At 49.2% G+C, this 22,186-nt stretch overlaps 1 protein-coding gene across 1 annotated transcript in view; it reads left to right on the forward strand.

Annotated features, from left to right (window-relative positions):
- Positions 1-18,258: 18,258 nt before the first annotated feature.
- LOC135821750 (uncharacterized) overlaps positions 18,259-22,186 on the forward strand; it is a 60,246-nt gene continuing 56,318 nt past the window's right edge. Inside the window, exons 1-4 of the mRNA XM_065334747.1 lie at positions 18,259-18,796; positions 19,242-19,322; positions 19,692-19,778; positions 20,803-21,195. Coding sequence (XP_065190819.1) covers positions 18,259-18,796; positions 19,242-19,322; positions 19,692-19,778; positions 20,803-21,195 — 1,099 coding nt within the window. The remainder of the gene's footprint in view (positions 18,797-19,241; positions 19,323-19,691; positions 19,779-20,802; positions 21,196-22,186) is intronic.

Here is a 22,186-nt window from a genome sequence, read left to right on the forward strand (position 1 = left end):
GACGTAGGGGACTAGGGAAACTTCCTAGGGCGGCCTTTGGGCCGCCCTAGGGCTCACACACACACACACACACACACACACACACACACACACACACACACACACACACACACACACACACACACACACACACACACACACACACACACACACACACACACACACACACACACACACACACACACACACACACACACACACACACACACACACACACACACACACACACACACACACACACACACACACACACACACACACACACACACACACACACACACACACACACACACACACACACACACACACACACACACACACACACACACACACACACACACACACACACACACACACACACACACACACACACACACACACACACACACACACACACACACACACACACACACACACACACACACACACACACACACACACACACACACACACACACACACACACACACACACACACACACACACACACACACACACACACACACACACACACACACACACACACACACACACACACACACACACACACACACACACACACACACACACACACACACACACACACCTGGTCCTGGTCCTGGTATACACTGCCATGTAGGTCACGTGTTTCTCGTTGAGCGAGACGGAGACGAGAGGAGACATGAGCGTTGGTGACGGGATAAGTCGTTTCGCCTTTTGAAACGCCTCCGGCAATTCTGACATTGCAATTGGAACTTGTCCCTTTCATCAGCAGTTGGGCGCCTGGTGGATCGGTTGCAGTTGTGGATAGCAAAGCCCCGGATCGACTTACAGCAGCGTTCACAAATGGGACAGTGAGCGGTACAGCACGGTTTCCGAATACATAGGCGTACAGGTGAAGAGCTTGTGGCATTGGCAACATTCGGGGCAGAATTGGACTGGACACAGCGATGGACTGCAATGCCACCCGCACTCCGAAACCATCGGTGACACTGGGAGCACTGGCGGCTGTTGGCTTGCTGCTGGACTGGTTTACGCCGTTCCATGATGCACTTGTGGCGGGCGATATCTTGCTGCCGAGCAAATGCACGCCGGCACACCTCGCAGACTATCTCCCGAGCCGGTTTCTGAGCTGGTTGTATTGCTCGATAAGCTTGCCGCCACTCAGATCGTTCCTGCGCTGTGTCAAACCATGACTCGTCGGCGATGTTTATTCGTCGCAGGTCGACCCTAATTGCGTCTCGCCATCGTTTCCGCGGGCCACACGCTGGGCGTGGTGGCAGCAATGTGCCAAACAACAACATCCGCGGCATCCGCTCCTCAGGCATGCGTACCACGTGCCCAAGCCATTCCAGTCTTCTCTGCATGAGGCGGTCGGGGATATCCAGTGGGTTTGCTGCATTCCATGTTTTCAGAATGGTGTCCTTGGCTATCTTCAAGTCCCACACATCCCGCTGTGCAACACTCATGATGGAAAGAAGCGACCGGTAGTAGAAGGTCGTGATCCGTTGCACATCACTTTGCAGCGGTACCCACGTCTCCGCACAATAGAGCAGTAAGGACAGAACACAGGCCTCGAAAACCAGACGCTTGGTGCGCAGAGAGAGATTGTGGTCATTGAAGACAGCATGACGGAGCGCTCCAAAAGCACGGGAGGCAGATGAAACACGGGTCGATACATCTTTGTGAGATCGGCCAGAATCATGGATAACAGCACCCAGGTATCGGAACTCACGCACACATTCCAATGTGCCATTCTTCACAGGAAGAGGAAGTCGGTCATCATCCGTGATACCATAGCCAACCGCCATAAATTTGGTCTTGTCCAGATTGACGGTCAGACCAAATGCAGACGAGACATCGATGAACATATCCAGAGCAAGAGCAGCAGCAGTACGGGTAGTGGCAAACAGTGCAGAGTCGTCAGCGAACTGGCAGTCGTTGATGGTAGTCTGATCGTCAGTACGCTTTCTCTTGAAATAAAGCGAGCCCCCAGGATTGAATGCCAACGGGACGCCGATACCAGGCACATGCTCGACCACTCTGGACCATCTCTGGAAAACAGCCCACATGAATATGTTGAATAAGACTGGTGCCATACAACAGCCCTGCCGCAAACCACTCTTCACTGCAATGGGTTGGATGGGTGTTGACCCGATGGAGAGAGTAGCCGACATGGAGGTGTGAAACGACTTGATGATGTTTACGATGTTACTAGGGACCCCTGCCTTCGCGAGAATCAGCCACATGCATTCACGGTTTACTGAGTCGTACGCCTTACGTAAATCAACAAAGACAACGTATCCCGGGCAGCGATGTTCGTACAACTTCTCCAGGACTTGGCGAACTGCAAACACCATGTCTGTGCAAGATCGACCCTTACGAAAGCCGCACTGGGAGTCGGGTAGAATATTCTCCGCAATAATCTGTAATCTGGACTGAAGTACTCGAGCAGCAACTTTCCCAACAACATCCAGGAGTGATATGCCACGCCAATTATCACACAATGAGAGGTTACCTTTCTTTGGGATTGGCACAAGGTTGCAGTCTACCCATTCCTGCGGAACAGCCTCGTCATCCCAGACATGGTGCAACAGATCCAACAGTGCCTCCATGAAACTCTCACCACCCGCTTTGACCAACTCAGGCAGGATAGCTGAGGCGCCAGCGGCCTTGCCGTTGCTGAGTTGTCGAATAGCTCGCGCCACCTCTGCTGCATCCGGCTTGCCAGCGATGTTCTGGTTGATAGGCTGCTGGTCTATTTCGTCAATGGCACATGGATCAAATGTGCTAGGGATGTTGAGTACGCCATCGAAATGTTGGTACCATCGTCCACCTTGTTCCTCCACAGATTTGCAGATGTTGCCATTTGCATCCCTAATAGCGGTAGTAGACACAGGGCGTAATCCCTGCTTGGCAGCCTGCATATCCTTAACACATGCCCACACCCGTGAGGAACTAAACCGTGCACCATCAAGAGATTTGGCTTTGTTGGTGAACCAGGAGTTCTTGGCAGAGCGGACAGCAGCTCTTGCCTTACTCCTGGCAGCCTTGAACCTGTTCCACGTGTCATCAGACCTGCCACTTGAAATCCATTCTTGATATCGCTGATTCCTTTCATTCAACAAGGGTTCGAGGGTATCTTTGCTCTCAGTAAACCAATCTGGTTGACGACGTTTCTGAAAACCGAGGGTCTCCTCTGCAGACTCGGTGACCGCGGTGCGCAACCTCGACCATTTGCATTCAACGGTGGTATGTTCATTCGGCTGTTGCAGACTGTTTGTGAGGCATTCACGATAGACATCAGCAACTCGTGTGATGTTTCCAGATGAGTCAGTGCTGTGGACATCCTTCAAACGTGCAACATCAAACCGCTTACATTTCTTCGTTTGCACACAACGCGAGCGGCGCTGCAGACGGCCTACTACAAAACGCGCAGCCACCAGGTTGTGATCGCTCCCACATTCCGCACTTCTTATAACTTGAGCATCAATACATTGGTGGTAGTCAGCTTGTGACGTGATGACAAAATCAATACAATGAAATCTCTTTGACCTTGGATGTTGCCAGGTCCACTTCCTATCCTCTGTCTTGCAGAACCATGTGTTACACACCATCGCCTGAATAGTTGCAAGAAAATCCAACAGCTCACGTCCTGCAGAGTTCATCTCACCCACTCCATGTGGGCCCCGTACACGTGACCACTCATCAGCGTCAGCATGCGTACGGGATCCAACTCTGGCGTTGAAGTCACCCAACAGAATAAACTTTTCTGTGCCCATCCGTGGCAAAGTCGCTTGCAAGTCCGCAAAGAACTGTTCCTTGGCAATTCGCTTGCTGGCGAACGTCGGAGCATATGCGGAGATGACAGTATACCATACCGGTGAACACCCATGAATATCAAACTTCAATCGCGCTGACACAATCCGAGAGCTGCGGGCGTCGTATTGACAACCGCCGTCACGCCACGCGCGAGCTGCATTTCCCAGCAACAGAATCGCAACACCTTCACCCCTTCGACACGACTCTCCCTCGCCAGGTGAAGGTCTTCCAGACGAAATTAGCACTGCTCCGTCGATGTTGTAAACGTTCTTATCCAGCCAGTAGGTCTCTTGAAGACAAACTATTTCCAATCCAAGACGTTTGAAAATTTGAATTATCCGATAAATTTTCTTGTCGTCAGCCACTTGATGTCGAGTGGATGCTGTTTGGACGGGTCCTTCACTTTCCAGCAACGAGCGGACATTCCACGTCCCAACGCTCAGGGTAAACTCCTTTCGTCTCCTACTGCGTGCGGTAGATGGCTCCATTCGCGGGCTTGCAAGGCCTCGCGATGGGTCCAACAGCGGAAAACAGAGTCAGAGTGACGACACCCGAAGTTCGTCCTGTAATCTGCTCTGCTGACTTTCCGCTGTGGACTTCTACTGGGAACTGTCCCAGGGACGACCCTGGAAGCCCAGAGCCGTCCCTGAGAACTGAAAACTAACAAAAACTAATCAAACGATGAGAGCTACAAAATTCCTAACCGACTCCTGTAGAGTCACACACACTTTTTTTTTGTGACACACACACACACACACACACACACACACACACACACACACACACACACACACACACACACACACACACACACACACACACACACACACACACACACACACACACACACACACACACACACACACACACACACACACACACACACACACACACACACACACACACACACACACACACACACACACACACACACACACACACACACACACACACACACACACACACACACACACACACACACACACACACACACACACACACACACACACACACACACACACACACACACACACACACACACACACACACACACACACACACACACACACACACACACACACACACACACACACACACACACACACACACACACACACACACACACACACACACACACACACACACACACACACACACACACACACACACACACACACACACACACAAACACACACACACACAGACAGGTCACAAGAGAAGCATGAAAGTCTCCAAATGTACATGATATACACCCAAGTCTGTGGGCAGCAACTGTTTCGCTCTGTTAGAGCTCATCAGCACAGCTCAGAAGACCGAAGCGCAGCTCTTCACAATGAAATATGTTTCCGTGAAGCAAAGCATTTTTATAAAGAGCTGCAAACCTTGCAACAGCGCTTTCTCACCCCCACCGCACCGCTTCTGGCACTTCTTAGTATAGTCAGCCTGGCACACACATACACTCAGAAAGTTCTAATCTTTGTACACCGCTGTATCAATGGATACTGTAGCCCACTCCTACAGCAACTCTTTACAACGACTGCTCCAAACACCGTGCTAAACGATCATCGTCTGCCAATGTTCACACATATATTCTCATGAAATGCTTCCACTACATTTTATTTGTTATCACATTATAAAAAGTTCACACAAATTGAGTGTCAGCATACACACAATGTCATAACAAACATTTCTATAATAATAATCATACCGCTTGCATGTCTTTATCTCTATACATTTCCTCATATAATTTTCTTCATCTTTCTGTGAGAACCGGACCTATAGGCCGGTAAGAAGGCAATCATGCCTGTGCAATTGGTCAAGTAAAATAAAAGTCAACAACAACAACAACAAACCCCGCCAAGAGTACTCTAAATGATGTACACCCATATATCTTCTCTTATAGCAAAGATAGGTTAGATCACACACACACACACACACACACACACACACACACACACACACACACACACACACACACACACACACACACACACACACACCATTGACCATTGACCATTGGACGCCCATCGCCAGAGGCGATGATAGCGATGCTACAGAAGAAGCCATAGCAACTTGTGCTGGGATTGCACCATTCAACAGCTTGCAAGGCTGAAGAATTGACCACCACTATTCAGCCTGGTCTACACCACACAGCTTTGAAGTGGCTTTTTTCTGGCCAGTGAATCCCTACTTTTTGGTCTTTTTTTTCTTTTTTTCCCGCACACACATCACACCACATACTCCGCACACACACACACACACACACACACACACACACACACACACACACACACACACACACACACACACACACACACACACACACACACACACACACACACACACACACACACACACACACACACACACACACACACACACACACACACACACACACACACACACACACACACACACACACACACACACACACACACACACACACACACACACACACACACACACACACACACACACACACACACACACACACACACACACACACACACACACACACACACACACACACACACACACACACACACACACACACACACACACACACACACACACACACACACACACACACACACACACACACACACACACACACACACACACACACACACACACACACACACACACACACACACACACACACACACACACACACACACACACACACACACACACACACACACACACACACACACACACACACACACACACACACACACACACACACACACACACACACACACACACACACACACACACACACACACACACACACACACACACACACACACACACACACACACACACACACACACACACACACACACACACACACACACACACACACACACACACACACACACACACACACACACACACACACACACACACACACACACACACACACACACACACACACACACACACACACACACACACACACACACACACACACACACACACACACACACACACACACACAAACACACACACACACACACACACAGACAGGTCACAAGAGAAGCATGAAAATCTCCAAATGTACATGATATACACCCAAGTCTGTGGACAGCAACTGTTTCGCTCTGTTAGGGAGCATCTCATAAGTTCGCATTTATTTTGCAAACGTAACGCATTTCGAATAGACTTTACCCCCCTACCTCCCCCCTCTATTCGAAAGTCCTATCGCATATTTTCAGTGTTTATCTACTGACTGTCTGTCAATACACGTCCATGCCCCATACTATGGTATGATTATGTACATGGATATGAATGTTTTGCTAGAGCGGTCGTGAATGGCATACAGTAGTACCGCATTTACTGAGTACAAGTACAATCAATGACATGTACACGCACATAAACATAGTTCCTCCACAACAACTGTTCTGCTGTAAACGCTGGCCAGGTACACGGTTTGATCAGGCTGGTGTGACATTTGACACCTCTGAGTAGCCTGCATGCATGCAGTGCAATGGTTAGCTGATCTGCAAACACAGGTAGATCTCCACCTAAACACACCCATTTGCTGCAGGGATCTAGTACGGTAGTAGATTGTACAGTTCCAGAAAATGTGCGAACAGTCGTTTTTCTATTCGAAAAGGGCGCTACCCCCCTACCCCCGTTTCGAAATGCGTTAGGTTTAGAAACAAAATGAGAACTTATGAGATGCTCCCTTAGAGCTCATCAGCACAGCTCAGAGGACCGAAGCGCAGCTCTTCGCAATGAAATATGTTTCCGTGAAGCAAAGCATTTTTATAAAGAGCTGCAAACCCCGCCAAGAGTGCTCTAAATGATATACACCATATATTTTCTCTTATAGCAAAGATAGGCTAGATCACACACACACACACACACACACACACACACACACACACACACACACACACACACACACACACACACACACACACACACACACACACACACACACACACACACACACACACACACACACACACACACACACACACACACACACACACACACACACACACACACACACACACACACACACACACACACACACACACACACACACACACACACACCTTTTGACCTTTGACCTTTGACGCCCATCGCCGGAGGCGATGATAGCAATGCTACGGCAGAAGCCATAGCAACTTGTGCTGGGATTACACCATTCAACAGCTTGCAAGGCTGAAGAATTGACACACACACACACACACACACACACACACACACACACACACCTGTTGTCCTGTCCTGTTGAGCCACTGCCATGAAGGTTACGTGGGCCCCGGAGGGGCAGCTGAGAGAGAGGAGGAGCACACAGCCCTGTGAAGATCCAGGTGATGCGGTAAGCGAAATCGGCGGGAGCAGGCGCAAACACACATGAAACCCTGACGGTCCTGAACGGTCGGACGACTACAAGTCCGCGAGCAGTGATGACGGGCGCGGCCACGTGTAGACGCAAAGCAGCGGTCACAAGCCTGGCAGTGAGCGACGCAGCACAGCGGAGAAGCAGGCAGCGGCCGGGGCGCACCGACTGCTGACTGGGGGTAAGTACTCTTGTGCCTTGCCAGACCTCCACGGGACTTCAGCCAACGGCCACACTCTCCACACTGGCATGCACCTTTCTGCTCCGCAACCGGCTTCGCACGCTCAGCCTTACATTTGTGGCGTGCGCGATCACTGGGGCGCGTAAACTGTCCATCGCAGGTGTAGCAGGTGACGGGAGGGGTATGCTGGGCATCTACCGGTGCTGAGTACGCCGAGCGCCAGGTGGAACGCGACTCGCATTCAGCTCGCCATTCCCCCTCGAGGCCGCGAGAACGAAGGTCAGACACACACACACACACACACACACACACACACACACACGTGCGCACACAGTCACACACACACGCACACACACACACACACACACACACACACACACACACACACACACACACACACACACACACACACGCGCGCGCGCGCGCGCGCGCAAAGCTCACATATAGGCACAGCGACACTCGTATACAACACAGAAACAAGGACTTGACATATTTCATTTACATTTTCTCAATAACACGAGCCATCATTTGCATAAACAACTGTTGTTCTTTTCTATCATCTTCCTTCTTCTGCCCGTCATCCTCAGCCTTGTCTTTCTTTTCTGCCTTCTCCACTTCCAAATTCTCCGCAGCCAGGCGCTGCTCCTCTCTCTGCACTTTCAGCTTTTCCTTCTCCAGTGCCAGCCGCGCCCTCTCCAGCAGTACTGAGGCATCGTTCTTTGTTTGGAGGCAAGACAACACGGAGTCTGGCTGGCTCAGCCTGCTCCGTTTTGCTGGTGGCTCCGCCGACTGTCCTTCTGCTCCTCTCTCCACTTTCCCCAAGTGTGGCGCAGGCATCCTCACGTAGCCGAGCAGCTTGCTCTCGTTGCTGTTTCGCAGCTTGCTTGTCCTTGTCCATGACCTGCTCCTTTTCACGCTGCAACTCCACCAGTTCATTCAGGAGGGTCTCCTTTTCTGCAAACTCATCAGCTGAACCACACCTGCACGAAAGGAAAGTAACACATTGTACACATATGGTCAGGGCATAAGCATGATGTAGCCATACACAGTTTGTTTTACATGCACAGTTTAATGCTGAACTATGATGCTGCGTGGATTCTGTTATACAGAATCTGCAGACAGCAGTCATGTCAAAAGTCAGTAAAATGGAATTTGTAAAAGACAAGTACAAAACTGAAATCAACCACAGCACTGTTTTTTTGATTTTGCAATGAATGTGTGTACGAACACTAGTGGTACATTACTGGTACATGTACGAAAGGCACCAGAAAACTTACTGCCGTTTTGCCCAGTTCTCCTTCTTCGTGTGCTGCTCCATGCACTTCAGCACGCGATCCCTAACCGCTTTCTTCGACACCAACCCAAATTTCCTGGGAGCTGGCAGCTCCGCCGCCACAGTCTCAAACGCAGAGGAGCCACACTTGATTGGGGCGTCCTGTGCACGGAGCTGGCGTAGCATACACAAATCCATTTGGAGATCGAACCTCACTTGGGACGATGTTGAGGGCGATGTGGGGCTTGGTGGGGTAGTGGTCATCGCAGGCTCAGCAGACACCGGTGCTGCGGAGGATGAAGACGCAAGGGTCCACTGGCTAGCCATTGCGAAGAAGAAACAAGTATGAAAAGGAAAGGAAACTTAACGTCAACCAGTCACGATCACTTCTGTTCAGTGTACTGCTGTGCCATGTGGTGTCAGGCAGAATTTATTTCATATAGGGCAGGGAGACGATGAAAGCTTCATTCTAAACACAAAAGGAAAGTGTATACGAACACAAAAGGAAGCATGAGCTCTGGCGCGCGCATACGGGGTAGATCTACGGGAGCTCCACCATTAATGAGAGTGCATCACGTACTGAGGAAGTAGAAAGTAACTTTCGCAAACCACTGCAGCTTCGCGTCCAAGTTTTGGAGGTTTCGAAGTTTGTTTCTGTACTCCTTCCCAGACTCGAATTTTCTTTCGAAATTTTGCTTTGCTAAACGTCCTTATTGCCAAGTCTCGCGGGTATGCAATTAAGGTTCCGTGAATATAAGAGCGCGCTGCAAGTGGACATCCGCAAGGCTTTCTTCATGGTCGTGGTTAATCCCGAAGACCGTCCGTACCTGCGTTTCCTGTGGCCCGGTCGAAGTGACACGAGTTTCTACGTTGACGATTTGGTCTCTTGTGTCTCAAATGCCCCGGAAGCCAAGAAGATGCAAGAGTTCAGCGTGCGTGTTCTTACAGAGGCTGGCATGGAGTTCCGCATGTGGCGAGGCAACGAATTACCAATGCGATCCAGAGGCTGGAGAGAAAGTCCTCAGGCTGAAATGGAAATCCAGTGATGAGTCCGATAGACCACCTGTTTGAACACGGCGATCCCTCCTAAGTGTGTTGCGTCAGTGTTTGATCCGCTAGGTCTAGCAGCACCTACAGTTGTGCCGGTAAAGATGCTGCTACAGCACGCCTGGAAATTCGGTGGCGACTGGGATAATAAGTTGCCTGATGGCATCGCAGCCGCATGTGCGCAAGGCGGGGAGACTTGGCCGAAGTGGTAGGCTTTGACATACCACGTTGGTTTTGCTGAAATCTTGACACGCCTATTGCGCTTCATGCCTTCGCGGACGCCAGTGAGAAAGCGTTTCGATACTCTTTGTATGCAGTCATCAATGGACAGTCACACTTGGTATTTGCCAAGGCCAAAGTGGCAAGGGTGTCTCCGCCCACGTTAGCCCGCCTTGAGTTACATGCAGTATGTCTAGCGGCTTGCTGTGCTGAGTTTGTGGTGAAGCAGCTGCGTGTGACCTTCACTCAAGTCTATGGCTGGACTGACAGTCTCACTACCGTTTATTGGATCGGTAATCCATCGTACAGATGGAAAACATTTGTGGTGAACCGCGTCCGTCAAGACCAAGAGATATCGAAGAAGGTCGGCATTGTGTGGAACCATTGCCCGGGCCTTCACAAACCGGCAGATTTTCCGTCACGTGGGAGTAATGCACAGCAGATCCGTAGTCCGTTCTTGTTGGGCGGGCCAACCTGGATCACGGAGCCCGATGACTGGCCCACCGCATCCTCAACCGCTGGTACTGATGAGTCCAGTGTAGAAGTGCGAGTGTCACCCACCACCTGTAGCCGAGAATCTGATAATGAATGGTGGCTCCGATTTAGTAAGTGGTCGTGGGCACAGGGCATGGCGACTCGGATGTTGCAGTGGAAGCACACTGAGCCTCTTACTAAACTATTTTGCAGCTGACAACGTATTGTACTGCATCGTTCAAGCCAAATGTTTCGCTGAGGATCTTGAGCTGATGAAGCAAGGTCAACCATTGAAGGCTGGGTCGAAGGTGTATCATCGTTTCTGGATGAGCATGGGTAGGTCGGAGCCGGGGGGACGACTCCACTACAGCGAGTTGGCGTATGGAGCCAAGCACCCAGTTCTAACAGGTAAACATCATCTGACCAAGTAGCTGTTGGAGAAAACGCACGTCGAAAGCATGTACCAAGGTGTAGAAGGGGTCTTGTTGTACATCCGTCAGAAATTCTGGATTATCGGCGGTCGACGAGCGCTACGCAACATTACTCAGTGATGTGTTATAATTATGCCGCCGCTACAAGGCTAAGGCTGCCTCAGAAGTCTGCCCGCCGCTGCCAACAGACCGAGTTGTTCACGAGAGGCCGTTCGCAACTACCGGCATCGACTATGCTGGTTCGTTGTACGTTTGACGTGGTGAGTCATCTCCGAAGGTATTGATAGCATTATTTGTGTGTGCCACCACCAGAGCAGTTTAACACACTAAGACTCATGGGTACATGGACAATGGAAAGTTATAATTCCAGACAAGAAAAGTACCTCCCGTTTCCATGCCAGGGTTTCCAGCATAATCCGACTTCAAGTGGGAGAAAATTTGTTCCATTTATGTACAAGAAAAGATTCGAATGAGTATGCTTCGGATATACCTGGGATTGGTGAATGAGTGTTTTAAATAGGTATTTTGAGGTCTAGACAATCTCCTGATGATCAAAATATATGCAGCAACTTCTTGAGAATCCAATATACTATGTTCTATTTCCATTTGTGTGCTTTGGATAATACGTGTATACACCCAATCACTGCTGCAGTATGCAATTGCTTGAATCACGGTCAGTGTACTGAAGATGGCACCTGCAACTGCCGGAAAGGATTCCACGGAGACAAGTGTCAGCATAGTAAGTGAAGTGAATACGCATGCTTCTTAGGGTGCGTTTGGTTGGTATGACCTAGAACAGGATTCACCAGAACAGCGTGTTTGGTTGGGACTGCACCTGTTCTGGGTCGACCAGAACATGTTCTGCTTGCTCCGGCCTCGAGGCCGGAGCAGACCGAGCAGTTGTTCACAGTAAAACGTGGCAGGAACATCGATTTTGGTCCCAAATGATCACGTGCATACGTTTTTTTGCGTTGAACTCGTTGTACCGTACAAAGTGACCATGGTGACTCATAAACATTTTGAAGAATGAACAAAGTTTGGCACATTTTTCACAAAAAATGTGCTCTGTTTCTGGAGTACCGTTTGGTTGGCATGAGGCTGCTCCATGTGCACCAGCTGTTGGATCCTGTTCTAGTTTGTACCAACCAAACACACCCTTTACTGTTAGGGTAACATGAGTATGTCCAATACTCAATCCCTCTCTTGAAAATTTGAAATGAGCGAGTCGTTGTTTCGCAAAAACTACTGTCAGTAGTATGACCCCCAACATTTAATATTATTTGTCCCTACTTAGCAGAATAACACAGTAGTTGCGAGTATTTCCCGAACTAGGCTGCAAGCAAGACTACAATCATGCGTACCAGGTGTACTACTTTTGGTTTTGCAAGAGTGTAGGCGTGCATTGTTTTATGTCTGGTCAGTAGAATACTCGTATTCAGTCGAATGCTCGCTAGTTTTCTCAAATAGTACTCGAGTCGATGATTATGGCACACAGTTCAACCATACTGTTACGGATTTCTGTTCGACTATGATTTACGCATGTTGTTGTATTTGGCTCTTGTCTGGTGGTGTCCAGTGTCTGATGTCATAATATTATGGTCTAAGTGTACGCGCGAGTATGGTGTGATGTGTGACGTTTATGGCATGTGGTGCATGCAAGATTACGCGTTGTCAGAGTGTGAGGATGTACTTCCGTCTGTGTGAGAGTGACTGTCAAATGAATGCTGTACATGCACAGTGCTAGTTTGGTCTGGGAATGAGAGTCATGTGTGATTCGTCCGTGGTCTGGTTGTCTTGGCCTGGTCATGTGTTCTGTACGTATTAGTCCCTGATTGGTCGTTTCGATGTGTTCGCCTTTTCTCTGTTTATAACTGTTGGTTGTTTATTATTTTAACTGGTTTGAGGGAAAGAGACAAACGGGAAAAGTCTGAAGAAAACATTGACTGTCACCACCAGGACTCGAACCAGGGACCTTCGCTTGTAGCCAGCGATGCTCTAATCTCTGAGCTATGGTGTAGTCGTCATCCCAGCAGAGGTCATTCAACATTTTCTTCAGACTTAGTTTTTTGTTTTGTTTATTATTTCTTTGTCTCTTCTCCCCCGTTCTCCCGCCCACCAGTTAGTTATTTATTCCAAGAGATATTGTTCAAGTAACTGTGTTATTCTCTTGCCCGCCTGAATGAGTCAGAGAGTGTTTGTGTGGCGGGAAGCGGGGGGGGGGGGGGGGGGGGGGAGGGGGGGGGGAATTCTACAACATTGGCGCCCAACGTGGGGCTCGAACCCACGACCCTGAGATTAAGAGTCTCATGCTCTACTTGATGATGGTGTGCAGTGTTTGCAAACCAAACCATTTCCTGTTTTCTTGTGTGGTATTGAAAGCTGGTCAGAGTTCCTTTTTGTGTTTGTTCGTTCTTTGCCGCATTCTCTGCTGCTTCTGCCATAACACCCCACTGTCCGCTGAAATGATCTGTGCAGCAGCAGTTTGCAAGATTTATCTGTGCAAATGTTCTGCTGGTTTCAGAATTTGGACAAGTATAGATTATAGCAGAGTTTGTAGAATCAATCGACAGCGACACAAGTGTTTATAATCTCGAGAAAAGATCAAATTGTTTTCGCAGCAATTGAGATTGAGGCTATTAGAGCTGTCTGATGAATTTGAATTGTTTTTGTTGTGCCTATATGACGCTGGACATGGTTACAATGCAGTATGTAATCAGTTAGTAACCCCTTGCATTCTGCTTACCTACTGTTGTTCAGACATTGATGAATGTTTGCCGGCTAGCCCATGCCATGTCGATGCTATCTGCATTGATAATGATGGCGGATACATGTGTCTGTGCAAGTCAGGTTACCACGGAAATGGAACTCAATGTCAAGGTCAGTCAGCAATTTGTAATGAGTATAGAGGTGTCGGCACAGTCAAATTGTTCGGGATGTGGAAACTCCAAAGTTATGCTCATTGCGCCAATTTCCAGAGACCAATTTTGTTGGCAGCACTTTACATGTGGCTGATAGAGGCCTGCCATTGTCATGCGTTACGGAGCGTCTTTATATTTTCCGGCTAGGTACTCAAGATCCAGCTGTTAGCCTGTGTTTTTTCATCTAGTCCTGCATCTATCAGGGTGTGTTTAGAGTATGTTTACAGTCTACTCATGCCAATTAAAACCATGCAATAGCATTCAGGTACCTAGGATGGGGTCCCGGCTTCAGACCAGCAATGTTCTTGTTTTCCAGATTTCAGCTTCTTGTTCTTATTGTATTTCGCTAGTGTCCGAGAGTAGATGTGAACTGTACAAAGTAACTTTACATGAAACCCCGTTATTCCTGAGTTTAGTGTTCAGCCTGTTTCATTACACAAATTGTAATCTTTTTGTTCTTCAAGAGTAAGGCGTTTGAGCTGATGAGCTTGTTACCTACTCTTGGCAAAACATTGAAAGCTATTTTTTGCTTTTGTCCGTCGTCAGGTGAAAGTTCAAGCTAGGCAAAGGAGAGTTGTTCTTCGGCACTCAATGTTACTGTACATAATGAGTACTTTCTCACCTAGTCGCAGATGCAGAGAAGCAGCTAAAGTCGATGCCACAGGAAGGGAGAAAGGTTTTCTGCAGCGAGAGAGACTCTGCTGGAACTGCCTCAAGTATGGCCATGTGGCAAGGGACTATCGGTCAGGCTTGAGGTGCACAAAATGCCAGGGGAAGCACCATCTGCTAATACATGATGTGTTGAATGGAGCAGGTTACAGCCGGGAGAAATCGACTTAGATAGTAACAGAGAAGAAGGTTGGATCGTGCTGTCTACACTCAGCAAGTGTGCGGCTGATGAGCGGAGTTGCACGAGTTGAGGGAAGAACTCGAAAGGCGAAGGTTCGCGTGTTCCTGGACTCCGGTGCTGAGGCGTCATTTGTGACTGCAGCGTTGGTGTCAACAACACACGTTGGTGTTGTAAATGTACAGGTGAAGCCGTTCGGCGAGGAACAAACCCAACAGCGCATGGATAAGTACGCCTTCACGATCCAAGGTAGCTGCGCTACGCTAGCATTCCGGTACGTGCGTTCGTGCTCTCTCCATCTCGCTCTCTCTCTCTCCTCTCTCTCTCTCCCTCTCTCTTTCTCTCTCTCTCTTTCTCCTGGGCCTGTACTATGCGTCACGTGTTTGGCGCTTGTCGCGTAGCGCTGGACCAGGACGTTACACGCATACACCTGGAGGCACGACAACGTACTCGGGGTCATCGACAGGAACATGCGTGAGGAGATTCGAATCCGCGCTGCTGCAAACACCGTACAAACCGAAAATTCAAATGAGCTTGACTTCATCCTATTATTTCTTTTCTATAATTTCCCTAACAGTTGCTGTGAACACCTGGAGTGGAGAGCGCTTGCTCGAGCGTTGACCCGGGTTCTTAATCCACCATACCCAGTTCGCAAGGCTGGACCGGGTTGTGCGGAGCAGGCTTTCATTTCATCTTTTCTTATTATTTCTGCTTTTCATCACATTACAAAAAAATTGCGCATTTTTTCTCCATCTGCGCATAAAATCTAGACTGACAACCTGCTTGTTAAATCATGCACCTGCTTTCAGGCGTAAAAACCCTGTTGTACAGGTCTCAGTCCTCATGTGTTAGACTTAGAGGGGGACAGAGGGTAGGAGTCACAGTTTTGCGAGGAAGTGGACATGTTGATCCGCAATGGATGGTTGGTACCCCATAACCAAGCAGTCCATGGTGAGCCTGGTGCTGTGTTTCCCTTGTTGGCGGTGTTCCAGACACACAAGGAGTCCACCCCTGTCCGCCCGCGTTTGGACTACCGGCAACTCAACAAGTTGATTGTGTCGCATCCAGGTTTGGACGTGCCTGTTTGCCAAGAGAAATTGTGTCAGTGGAGGTCTATTGGCAACGCCGACAGCCACGTGTTGCTGGACATCAGCAAGGCTTACCTCAACATCCGCATCGCGCCAGCTCTCGCCAAGTTCCAAACGATCGTCTGGAAGGGCCAGCTGTTCGCAATGGAGAGGATGGGCTTCCATCTATCGATTGCGCCCAAATTCATGGACATAATCGTCAAGTGGGTCCTCCGTGCGTAAGCTGATGTGGATAACTATGTCGACGATTTGTATGCTCCGAAGCCTCGTCTGCGTGCTGTCACCGATCAGTTGTCGCAGTACAGATTGCCCACCAAGCCAGCGGAGCCAGTTGTCTCTGCTACAGTACTCGGCCTGCTGCTGTAAGAGTCTGCAGATGGCCAAGTGAGGTGGAAGCGTCGTGGTGACGTCATGCCGACCTGTCAGCCCGATGCCGTCACAAGGCGCGAGATTTTCAAGTGGTGTGGCAAGCTGACCAGCCAATATCCTGTCGGCTCCTGGCTGCGCCTGGCGTGCAGTTATCTGAAGCGTCTGTCTAGCCTTCAGCCTGGATGGGACGATCCAGTGTCTCATGAAGTCGTCGCTTGTTGTGCGGAAGTCATTCACCGTCTGCAGACCGATGACCCTGCGCAAGGTGTGTTGTCAGTTCCTAAAGACGCACAGTGGTCGTTGTGGTGTGATGCTTCGGACATCGCACATGGTGCTGTCATTCAGGCCGATAGTAGGATTGTCGAGGATGGCTGCTGGTTGCGGCAGAAGAACGACCGGCGACACATTAACATCGCTGAGCGTGACGCCGTGATCAAGGGGTTGCACCTTGCCATGCAGTGGCAAGTGAAGGAGCTCACACTATTCACCGGTTCCAAGACTGTGGCTGCTTGGTTGCAATCGGTGCTTGGCAAGGTGTCTCGTGTTCGCGTCAGCGGCCTGCAGCAGGTACTTGTACAGCGCCGTCTCCAGATTATCACTGATCTCGTCGCTGTCACGGGCTTGACAGTTAAGGTCCAGTGGATCAGCAGTCAGCAGAACAAAGCGGATCAATTGACCCGTGTTCCCAGCAGCTGGATCCGATGTGGCAAGACGCTCCTTTGCACCGTCCGTCACCGCTGCGGTGGTGACCGTTAGTCCATTCTCATTGGACAGAGTATGTGCTGCTCAGAATGCAGATCCTCAGATTGTTGCGACTTGCCAGCAAGTCATCGATGGTGACCCAGTTACTGATCCTGCGTTTGTCAAGGTCAAGTCACAGCTCGTAGTCCATGATGGTATGCTGTGTCGAAGTGTGAAGTTGCCGCCCAATGATGCAGTCGTCATTCCTGTTATTCCTAGTTCACTCGAGTCCGATGTCGTTCGTGCTGCTCATGTGAACTGTGGTCATGCGTCTTGGGAGGGTACATGGCGCTTCCTCCGCTCGAAGTGCTATTTGCCGAAAATGGCTGCCCAATGTCAGCAGTTTTTTTGTGCGCCACTGTTCGCCGTGTGCTGCTGCCAGCCCAACCAAGGACGTTTCGGCAGATGCCAGTCGCCCTGTGGTGGCTGATGGCCCAATGGAGTGTTGTAGTAATAGATACTCTGGAACTGGGCGTCGATCAGAGTGGAGAGTACCATTGTGTTCTCGTCTGCATGGATACTTTCACCAAGTGGGTGGAAGCGGTTCTGCTCCGTCAACGTGACGCGGCATCAGTGGCCGAGGCATTTGTCGGCCTGTGTACGCGGTGGGGCCCGCCCCGAGTGGTCTGCTGTGATAATGGCACGGAATTCATCAACGCCGTGATGTCATCGCTGTTTGACACGTTTGGTGTGACAGTGCTCAACGGTGCCGTGAGTCATCCCCTATTACAGGGATCTGTTGAGCGATTTAACCGCACTCTCCTCACCTTAATTCGGAAGGTGTTGGATGAGGCTGATGATTGGCGATCTGAGCTGGACGTGTTACTGTATTTCGACCGTATTCGTCCGCACTCTGTCCTCAAGATTTCTCCTATGTGTGCGATGCCTGGCTGGGAGCCCTCCGGTGTTCTCTTGTCGGCTACTCCTGGGCTGGGCCGGACTCCATCTGATCTTGAACGCCAGGCTGCTCGGATCCGTGATTTTGTGGAAGCTGAGCTGTCCTCCAAGGACTTTGTTGAGTCTGAAGCTGATAACTGTCTGTTCGCCGTTGGTGATGCCGTTCTTCTACGTCGAGAAGTAGAGTAACCCTCTTGCGCATGTTGTATGTAATGTAATGATTGATACGTACTTTCGATATTGATTTCGCTGGTGCACACGTTGGTGCAGCGCTGGTGCACACGCTGGTGCACGCGCTGATGCACACACTGGTGCAGCCAGTTGTTTTGCGTTGTACGTGATGCAGCTTGTTGAGGAGAAGGGTTTTCAATCTCTTGTGTTCAGTTCTTCTTGCTTCTGGCCTGGTCGAGTTCGTGCTTTTTTCTTCTGTACACTTCTTGTGCATTTTGGAATTGAAATTAATAATTATAGTCCAACTTATATCCTTGCGCTGGTCTGGTGGTGGATAATTCCACAACACTCTCGTTTTGTCTGTCCATTTTGTGTATGGCTGATCCGCTCTCTCATTTTGTCTTCTCTGTGTGTGATATGTAATGCAGCTGTGTGCACAAATCCCTGGGTGAAAAAGAACAAAGCATGTGAATGTAAACCGAGACCAGACGGACCCATCTGCACAGAAGGTAAGGGCTAAAGAAGGCTGCTGCCATTTTAGCCCGCGTGTCAAAGAATATATGACCCATGCATACCCGCGTGCTGGACTGTTGTTTTTGAAGACAAGAAAAAGTACTTCCCAGCGTTTATGCCTGGTTCTCCAGCTTATTAGCTGAACGTGTGTTCTATTCAAGTACGAAGCATGATTATAAGTTGGTTATACCTGGGATTGGTGAATGGGTGTTTGTGTTAGTGTTTGTGGTGATGTTGAGGTCTATACAATGTCATGATGATCAAGATACATGCGACAACGACTTGAGAATCCAATAGGTTATTCAAGTTCTATCCCTATTTGTGTGTTTTGGGAAATACGTGAATGCACCCAATCTCTACTGCAGTGTGCAATTGCTTGAATGATGGTCAGTGTACTGAAGACGGCACCTGCAACTGCCGGAAAGGTTTCCATGGAGACCAGTGCCAACATGGTAAGTAACTTCTAAATGAAGTGAATACTCGTGTTTCTTTGATTCACATGCTCCTGGGAATTGTGACCATTCATGTACATGCATACATCAACAATTATTCTTAAGTTATGAATCGGTTCGGAACCAAATTTGGGTTCCGAACCGATTCATACCTGTGTTTTACCACCCCCCCCCCCCCCTTCTTTCGGACACAGGAAGCTAGTGCTTGAAGACAGCATGCTTTTCTGGAGACCAGCTCAAGATCTGTCTGACTTCCTAAGAGGCGATTTACGTGACGGCAGTGCATCCCGCCGGGAAGAGAAGCACTTGATCCCGAGAGCTTGCAAAACAGACCACGGAATGTCACGATATGCATTTCCAACCACCCCCCCCCTCCCCCTCCCCCAGCCCCTCATGGCACCGGGACCGTACCGGGATCCGTTCGCGCCGAAATATGAGCACATGTGACTAGATCTCCATGGTAGCATCAGGCATGGGATGAGTCCTGCCGTCGTGTAAATCACTTCTAAAGCACTTGATTGTTACAGAAATTGTCTCAAGTGCCAAAAGAAGTGCCTCGGAAGTTTAATTATTGGTATCCCCCCCCCCCCGCTCCCCCCCCCCTCGCATCTCCTTCCCTCACTATCTATGAACTAACCATGGCTCAGCTCTCCAAACCCGGTGCAAAGACGGTCACCGCGAAATTATTCAATAGCCTGCTTGCATATACGCCTAATCAGAGTAACGTTACTAAAGTAGATAATCGGCAAGCGAGATACGGAGGGCTTGATGGCTGATCGAAGCCCAAGGGACCAGCCCGAGGGCTTTGATCAGTCATCAAGCCCGACTGTACCTCGCTTGAATATGCTTCAGACAATCCCCAACCAATATTTTATCGGAAATAACATGCATCTTAACCTATCTATTATTTGAACTGGACTCCGGTATCCATCTGAGAAAGTCGGTGTACGTCGTGTTAGAGTGTGCTGCAGTTGTGTTCTACTTCGCCTGACTGTGTCTTGCATGTGTACTGTGTTATGTTCAGCTTTCAAGACAAAGTGCCTGGGCACAAATAATGCAATATACACCTGGATGGCTCTTGCCAGCTTGCCGTGTTATCCACATCTCGACGATGGCAGCTGCCAGAAGAAAACGAACTTCGTGCACGCCCGCGAGATGTGCGTGAGAAGAGGATACAACTTCGTAGACTATAATTCCTTCACTGAGCTTGGCTTGAAGCTGGGTGTTAGCGACTGCATAAAATCATTGCTGAGCGAGATGATGGCTAGAAGTAACAGCAGCTACAGCACCCCTCTCAAGATATGGACATCGTACATGTACTTTGGTCAGCATGTTATTTACAAGCAAGGCAAGGACAACTCGAGCGACGCACTATTTGACAGGGATGGAAGAGGCAATCATGATGTCATCTGTGAAGGTAGGCTGTTGCGTTTTAACCCCTTTAAGGCTATAGACCATGGCACCCAGGCTCTGCACTTTTTATTTGGCAATGAAAAAGATGTATAATCTATACCGGTATATACCATACTTCCCCACATATACGCCCATGGGCATATATGTGAAAATTTGCTGCAAAAAAAGAGTTTTTGCTGTGTGAACATGTCCGGGTAGAAGCCCATACGCTTATATTATGTGCAATTAAGGTTTGTCTGTGTTCTAAACAACGGTGTTATCAGCTCCCGGGTGTTTCACCAATAGTGTTCACATTATAAGCGCATTGGGAAACCAGAGGCCACATGCCACGTACTGCTCTTTTCTCTCCGAAAAACTCAACACTTGCAAGCCAGATATGAAAGAAAGAAAAAAATCATCAGTCACGCCACCGGGACTCGAACCAGGGACTTTGCTATTCGCGAGCAATGCTCTAACCAACTGAGCTACAGTATGACTCTTATCCACAGTGATGGTCAATCTATCCTTCTTCGATCGATCCATATCTGGTACTCCGAGTTTCTTGAGTTTTTTTCAATCGTCAGGCAACTTTTCTAATTCTCTATATAATAGTTAGGAACCTTGGGAGCAACCACTCATATATATACATCCTCAGCGCCTGGGCATCATTTTCAATGATGTATAAATATAGCGGTGAATGGGTTAAAGGGTGTGTCCAGTGATAGTAGTGGGACAGGAGGAATGAAACAGAGAGGGCGAGAGTAGTGAATGCTACCGAGGTTTCCCTCTTCAATGAGAAACCTACCGCTCTAGCCAGGGTCATATCCACACATGAGTAACCAATTAGTTTCATCTGCGAAGAAACATGTCATGTGTATGCTTGTGCCATAACCCGGTGTTATACTACTCCTTTGGTAGAACCGCTGAATGATTCGCAAATGTGACACGGTGCTGCTCTATGAAGTCTGGCGAGCCCCAGGCCTGTGAACATTGAACTACTCACTAGCTCTGGGCCC

The sequence above is a fragment of the Sycon ciliatum genome, chromosome 7, assembly GCF_964019385.1.
Source record: "Sycon ciliatum chromosome 7, ocSycCili1.1, whole genome shotgun sequence".
Taxonomy (NCBI): domain Eukaryota; kingdom Metazoa; phylum Porifera; class Calcarea; order Leucosolenida; family Sycettidae; genus Sycon; species Sycon ciliatum.